Source organism: Alosa pseudoharengus, unplaced genomic scaffold (genome assembly GCF_046254945.1).
Source record: "Alosa pseudoharengus isolate Yale_2024_CS ecotype anadromous, Long Island Sound unplaced genomic scaffold, YU_APseudo_1.1 YU_APseudo_1.1_scf_24, whole genome shotgun sequence".
NCBI classification, from domain to species: Eukaryota; Metazoa; Chordata; class Actinopteri; order Clupeiformes; family Clupeidae; genus Alosa; species Alosa pseudoharengus.
In genome coordinates, this window is record NW_027468689.1 from 2,829,503 (window position 1) to 2,837,803 (window position 8,301).

At 47.1% G+C, this 8,301-nt stretch overlaps 1 protein-coding gene across 1 annotated transcript in view; it reads right to left on the minus strand.

Moving 5' to 3' along the window:
• Positions 1-274: 274 nt before the first annotated feature.
• Positions 275-8,301, minus strand: part of LOC143142128 (neurobeachin-like protein 1) — a gene marked incomplete at its 3' end in the record, with an annotated part of 14,523 nt that continues 6,496 nt past the window's right edge. The window contains 1 exon segment of the mRNA XM_076302841.1: positions 275-366. Coding sequence (XP_076158956.1) covers positions 275-366 — 92 coding nt within the window.

Sequence of the window (8,301 nt, forward strand, 5' to 3'; positions counted from 1 at the left end):
ACACAAACACACAAACACACACACACACACACACACAGCTTTTCTCTGTGCTGTTTCTCAGCGGTCTCATCAGTATCAGTCTCATCGCCTGCCCCTTTCAACACACACACACACACACACACACCCTTATCTCCTAAACTGTTCCCACAGATGTGTGGGGCAGTTCTTTGTGAGCATCAGTCCGATGCAGGTTCTCTGGCCTCCCCATTGAACACCGATTGGTGGACTATGGGGTCTGTGTGTGACTGACAACCCCAGTGACCAATGGGCTCACCTGCTGGGCGGTTTCTCGAAGTCCACGTCCAGACATCTCTCGTAGGAGGTGATGAAGATCTCCAGCCACAGCTTCAGGTAGTCTGGGTCCCTCTGAGGGACAAACAGAGCAGAGAGAAAAAAAGAGTTTGAGTTACGGTGACTGCACTAATAAGGAGCAGAGGCCAGTCCTGTCTAAGGAACCAGTTCTTAGGGGTGTGTGTGTGTGTGTGTGTGCGCATACCTGGACAACAGATCAGCTTAACTATGGTTGCTATGTGGGTGTGTGGTGGGAAGCTCAGGTCAGGTGAGTATGAGTGGGGGTAATCAAGGTGTCTAGAAACCTAATGCCAGATAGATGTGTGTGTGTGTGTGTGTGTGTGTCTGGCTCGGTCACATTCCCTGATGCCCGCAGAAGTCACAGGAGTCGCCACAATCTTCACATTCCTCGTACTTAAAAAGATAAAACACACACACACACACCAATCTATCTGTGAGTGTGTATCAATCCCTGAATCTTTAAAATGAATCAACACCTATCCTGGTAATTGGTTGTGCTGGTCAGTTTGTGCCATTTTTAAGGAAAATACCTCAAAGTTCGTTGACTGCAGCTTCTTAAACTTGAATATTTCAGCTTTACTTCTACAGCAAACTAAATATCTTGTGGATCTTGTGGACAAAACAAGACATCTGAGGACATCATCTTGGGCTCTTGGGAAACACGTTTTTTCACTGTTTTATCAACCAAAACAACTAACCGATAAATCAAGAAATCAATCGACAGATTCATCGACTATGAAAATAACAAAAATATGAAAATCTCTCTCTCTCTCTCTCCCTTGATCTTTCTCCTGCAAGTGCTTTCCCTTCCTCTCTCCCACACCCTCCCTCTCCCACCAAGAATGCTCATTTTATACTGCTAATCTCCCATCAGTCACTGGAGGCTAAACTTTGTGTGTGTGTGTGTGTGCTCGAGATATCTGTGTGTGTGTGTGTGTGTGTGTAAGAGAGAACCGCAGCTGCACGATCATGCCTGCAGCAAACACACAGCACGGCTCCATACAGATCTGTAGTTCTGCCACAGAGACGTGTGTGTGTGTGTGTGTGTGTGTGCGCGCGTGTGTATGTGTGTGTGTGTGTGTGTGTGTGTGTGTGTGTGTGTCAACGCAGCATGGCTCCATGCAGATCCATAGCACCGCACCAAAGGCATGTGCAATCTGTGAAATCCTATCTTATCTCTCAGGAAGCAGAATAATTAGGACTAGTTGTGTGTGTGTGTGCGCGCGTGTGTGTATGGGGAAATAGGATTTCGACCGAGACCTCAGATCTCACTTCAGGACTTGAGAGATGCTCAGTACAGGATCATTAACTGCTGTAGGGCTAATGGGTTAGCCTAGCCTAGCCATGATCCTGGTCCCGTAGGCCTTTAGGAAGGGCACTGCATCATATCGTATGATGTAGTGTATGACGCACGCACGCACGCACGCACGCACGCACGCACGCACGCACGCACGCACGCACGCACGCACGCACGCACGCAGTCAGGGAAACGAGCACAATGTCTGAATGGCTTCAGAGGAAGTGGCTTGTGCCACTGAGAACCTGAACGGAACGATTCAGAACAGGAAATAAGCCCTCAGGCATTCCACATGCTCTGATCCAATCAGCCTGTGTGTGTGTGTGTGTGTGTGTGTGTGTGTGTGTGTGTGTGTGTGCGTGCTTGACAATGCAACAATTTGGTAACGTATTGTGATTAAATAATTTGTGGCTATGTGGGTGTATTTATTATTCAGCTTTCCAACTCTGAACTCTCTCACTAAAACAAGACTGTGGTAGCATATTCATTTGTGTGCATTTGGGTGTGTGTGTGTGTGTGTGTGTGTGTGGAGAATGGCCCCATTCTTCCAGCTGTTCCCTGGCACACAGATACCCATTGAGGTTTGCGACAGGCAGAGGGACCAGCCACAGTGTGTGTGTGTGTGTGTGTGTGTGTGTGTGTGTGTGTGTGTGGAGGGACCCACCCTATTTATTTTGGGCCTCCCTGGTCAGGCAGCACAACTAACACAGATCACCAAGACATGTAGGACAGGGCATACTGACCATGATTACGCGCACACACACGCGCACCCACACACACACACGCACGCACGCACGCATGCACGACCCCCCACCCCCCCCACACACACACACACACACACACACACACAAACACACACAGGCACCCGCACCCACACACCACACACAAACACACACCCACACATGCACACGCACAAAAAGAGTCTCAAACGCAAATTCATCTACAGATTTTCTTCCTCTTCCTGTCCTTAGCCCCCAAACACACACACTCATTCTCATCGTTCTGTGGCACACACACACTTGCATACTGACACATGAAAACATTTTCAGCAATGTATTCACATACATACTCACACACACACATTCTCTCTCTCTCTCTCTCTCTCACACACACACACACACACACACACACACACACACAACCATTTCTGTCAACACATGCACACCATTGCTCCATTACTCCATAAGAAGCATGACAACACAAACACACACACACACACACACACACACACACAAACACACGCACACAAAGTCTGGCTTCAGAAAGTAAAAGTCCTTCCACATATTTGCTGGAAGCGTTCACTACATCAGCTGAATCTAGTAAGCACAACTCCTCAGCCAGGTAGATGAGCCAATTAGTGAGATCAATTAGAAACAATACGGTACATGGTAGGACTTTTTCTATCTCTGATGCACGCACACACACACACACGCACGCACACGCACACACATTGCTGCTCCCAAGGACTCTGCTTTATAACTTGGTCATCTGACTGGTGGGAAAGAAGTTGAAGTTGTTATGGTAACAGGAGTGTGTCCAAGCTGATTGGCCAGTGTGAGTTGCGCTCTAATGCCCGGCATGTGACCTCGCCCCCTGACCCCCTCCGCCTCACCGCGATCACATGACCTCACCACATGACCCTGCCCACCTCGCCACCTCCTCATGGCATGCATCACACACACACACATCACCACGACCACCACCTCATGGCTCTGCATTCATTTAATTATACACACACCCGTATGGGTCTGGGAGCATAAATTTAATTACGCTCAGAACACTCCCTGCCTCCCTCTTGTTTCTCACACACACACACACACACACACACACACACACACACACACACACACACACACACACACACACACACACACACACACACACACACACACACACACACACACACACACACACACACACACACACACACACACACACACACACACACACACACACACACACACACACACACACACACACACACACACACACAGCCCTGCATCCCTGCTCCTTCTCTCTTGCCCCCACCCCCCCGTTCTCTCTTTAGAATATAACCCTTCCCCCATACATTCTGAGTTTAGAAGGCCACAAACCCAACAAAAGGCCCTTGGTTGAGGGTGTGTGTGTGTGTGCAAGTATATGTACATGTACATGTGTGTGTGTGTGTGTGTGTCTCTCTCTCTCTCTCTATGTATATATATATAAAGTGCATTGGCTATATGTCATTCTTAAATGACATGAGGTCAGAGTGTGTGTGTGTGTGTGTGTGTGTGTGTGTGTGTGTGTGTGTGTGTGTGTGTGTGTGTGTGTGTGTGTGTGTGTGTGTGTGTCCCACACACTTCCTGAATTGCTAGACAGGCGTGGTTGTCGTAGCGACATGAGATGTGGTCCCGCTGCAACCGCACACCTCCTCCTCCTCCCTAGTTCATCCCTCGCTCCAATCCAGGGGCCTCCTCTCTTTCACACACAAATCTCGCTCTCCATCTCTCTTCTCTCCATCTCTCCTCTCTTCTTCTCTCCATCTCTCCTCTCTTCTTCTCTCCTCTCTTCTTCTCTCCATCTCTCTTCTCTCTCTTCTCTCCATCTCTCTTCTCTCCATCTCTCTTCTTCTCTCCTCTTCTCTCCATCTCTCTTCTCTCCATCTCTCTTCTTCTCTCCTCTTCTCTTCATCTCTCTTCTCTCCTCTCCTTTTCTCTCCATCTTCTCTTCTTCTCTCCTCTCTGCTCTCTCTTTCTCTCCCATCTTCTCTCCATCTTCTCTCCTTCTCTCCATCTTCTCTCCTCTCCTCTCCTCTCCTCTCTCCATCTATCTTCTCTCCATCTCTCTTCTCTCCTCTGCGGACTCAGATGATAATACCTAAATACCTCTCAGGCCCATGAGCCCATGGTGTGTGTGCCTGTGTGCCTGTGTGTATGTGTATCATGTGTGTGATACATATACAGTACAGTACAATACAGCAGACAGACATGAGGGGCAATAACAGAGAGGTACAGAGAGGATGAAAAAATGAAAGAATGAAAGTGAGAGATGATGAAAAAAGAGAGGTGGATGAGACGAAAGAGAGGAGAGGTAGAGAGCCATAGAAAGAGGGAGAGAGAGAAGCAGCATGTGTGTGTTGATGCATATCAGACTTGGAGAGGGTGACCACTGTGTGTGTGTGTGTGTGTGTGTGTGTCTGAGCTGGTGACATCACGGTCCTCAGTGTATTTCTGGAGCACAGAGGGCAGGGGTGTGGCCTTGACCCAAACCCAGTGACATCATCGCGTCACCCGCTGTATTTATAAAGCAAACAGAAGAGAATGAGCAAGATGGAAAAGAGAGAGAGAGAGAGAGAGAGAGAGAGAGAGAGAGAGAGAGAGAGAGAGAGAGAGAGAGCATGACCAGAGAAAAGCGAGAGGAGGGAAGGGTCAACACGGAGATAGAACACTAGGAGGGTGTGTGTGTGTGTGTGTGTGTGTGTGTGTGTACTTGAAGAGTGCTGACCTCCTCCTCCCAGGCCAAATGTTAACGAGAGTGTAAAATCATTAGTGGACCCGCCCATGATTCAGATCAGCTCCATCTGTACTGTAATGGCTTGGTCCTGCCTCTGACCAGACAACAACCCTCTACAAAAGGGTTCATGACAAATGAGCCAGTGGTTTCAGCTCCATCCTGCTGACAGGCGGACTAACAAACAGACCAAACGAAAAGCATAAGCTCCTGGAAGAGGTGATACAGCTTTTAGGGATGCACGATATATCGGCGGCCGATATATTATTGGCCGATAAGTGAAAAAATGAAAATATTATTATCGGTCCGATAACAGAATTCTGGCCGATAATTTGCGCCGATATTTTTTAAAGTCCTAATTTAGGCCTACGTAAGGTCCGTCTGGCTACACTGAGCTACTTGAGCTTGGTTGGCTATACTTGAGCTAGGTTGGCTATACTTTTTCCTCAATATAAATGTCAGCGGTGTGAATGTTTCACCACTCAAAAAAATCTGTGGATATGCGTTCATTTGGGAATCTGTGCATCTCAAAATTGTCTCGTGAATGATCCGCCATTTAACCTTAACAGAGCGGAGCTCAGCCCTATCTAGAGTCGTCTTGTGCTGGTGTGTTTGCACTTTACCGCGCTGGTCGGGGAAACAAATAAACAAACTCGTTAGTGGGACGAGTACATAAGTAGGCCTAGTTCTAAGTTGTGTTTTAGTATTATATTTGCATTACGTTAGCTTGGGTTGTGTATTACTACCTAGAAATATGCTAACCATTCGTGCTTCAGTTCCAGACAGGTCATCATAATAAGTTATTAAAACCCCTTTCATTTCTGCTGCAGCAGGTTGTGCGCAACAGAGTAGACGGACATAAGATACAGTCTGAGGAGTTGCAGCTTTATTCAGTTGAAACTAAACATAAGTTTCCCTCACAAACTCTGATTTGGTCACTATACTGTAGCTTATTCCCAGCTGAGCCGTTTATGAGCGTTTAGTCCTAAATGAAAACGATTCAAACTCTCTAGCCACTCACTCGCAATTCACTGACGTCAGGTTCACTTAAAGGAGCCACACATACTGTAGGGCTAGGCTACTGTTATGTTGTTGACTGCTGCACTATTGAGGACTATTATGAGTTCTGTCCATCATTTGGTGGTAGGTAAAATTACTGCAATAAAATTATGCTTATTAAATGCTTTCCCCAAATCACTTTTCACAATTTTTTTTCAAGAGTAATATTATCGGTTATCGTATCGGTATCGGCCACAACAAACCAATAAATATCGGTTATCGTTATCGGCCCTAAAATTCCATATCGGTGCATCTCTAACAGCTTTGGCTTTGATGAATCCCTCTGTGTGTAAAGGGGTGTGTGTGTGTGTGTAAAGGGGTGTGTGTATGTGTAAAGGGGTGTGTGTGTAAAGTATATATATAGCTCTGTTGCAGACTGAGAGGGGACTTAAGAGGACAGAGGTCAAAGTTCAACAAAGAACAGAAGAGACTGTGTGTGTGTGTGTGTGTGTGTGTGTGTGTGTGTGTGTGTGTGTGTGTGTGTGTGTGTGTGTACTGCGGCAGTGTTGACGAGCATGGTTAGTGGAGTGAGTGCTGGATCAGTCTTTGTTGAACTTTGACCTCTGTCCTCTTAAGTCCCCTCTCAGTCTGCAACAGAGCTATATATATACTTTACACACACACACACACACACACACACACACACCCCTTTACACATACACACACCCCTTTACACATACACACACCCCTTTACACATACACACACCCCTTTACACACACACACACACCCCTTTACACACACACACACCCCTTTACACACACACACACACACTTACACACCAGCCCTTCATTATCTCCCTCTTTTCCTTTATCTGGCTCATACTCTTTCCTTTTATTATCTACAACCTTAATTGCTGATACACACACACACACACACACACACACATTACACAGTGAGCTTGTTAACAACAGAAGAGTGTGTGTGTAAAGGGGTGTGTGAGTGTAAAGGGGTGTGTGTGTGTGTAAAGGGGTGTGTGTGTGTGTGTAAAGGGGTGTGTGTGTGTAAAGGGGTGTGTGTATGTGTAAAGGGGTGTGTGTATGTGTAAAGGGGTGTGTGTATGTGTAAAGGGGTGTGTGTGTGTGTGTGTGTGTGTGTGTGTGTGTGTGTGTGTGTGTGTGTGTTCATAGCGAGCTGGATTAGGCTGTAACCAGGAAGTAAACCGGCAAGCTGCAGTCAGTGTCATAAGTGTACTAAGCTGCTCTGGCAAAAATGTGAGCCCTTTTCACAACACAGCACTTTTTCTCTCTCTCTCTCTCTCAATCCCTCGTTTGTTTCTCTATCCCTCTCTCTTCCTGTCAGTCTGTCTCCCTATCTCTCTCTCTATTCCTCTCCTCTCTCTCCCTCCCTATCTCTCTCTTTGCTCTCTCCCTTTCTCTCTCTCGTTATTCCTCAATCTCTCCCTCTCCCCCTTCGTTCACCTTCGATAAATCTCTCTCTCTTCTCTCACACCCCCTCCTACTCACATAGCCTGCGGCCATCTGTCCCTCTTATGTCTGTGTGTGTGTGTGTGTGTGTGTGTGTGTGTGTATGTGTTTCATGAGCACTATACACAGACAAGCACACAGGCGGCTAGAACAAGAACAAAACATAGCTGCATCACGCACACGCACACGCACACGCGAGTCCTGTCTGTCTGGCAGGCATTCTGCAGCGTGTAGTAGGTCTCTGGTCTATGGCACATTATCTCACATGGTCCCCACAACCGCTGCCGGAATACAAGGCTGAACTGGCAACCGGTCATGTGACTATGATGTCACATCCTGGATTGTTCCAGGGTCCTTCTGATGTTAGGCTACACTGTGCCGTTCATACTTGTAGGAACATGTTGGAAAAGGATAAAAGGATAATCAACAAGACTACAGTATAAGTGTGTGTTTGTGTGTGGGTGTGTGTGTGTGTGTGTGTGTGTGTGTGTGTGTGTGGGGGGGGGGGTTGGTAATGTGTACGACACTGTAATGACAGCGCACACACAGATGTCACAAATCAGGATACGCACAGCCTGCAGATATTTCGGTCAGAGAATCCAAGCTTTCAACACTGAACATTTGAATAAACACTTGGTCCAGAAGCTCAGTTAATGGCCTAATGCTGTCCAGTCTGTTTCCCCCTGGCTGTGTGTGTGGAAGGAACACCGCGCCAAGAC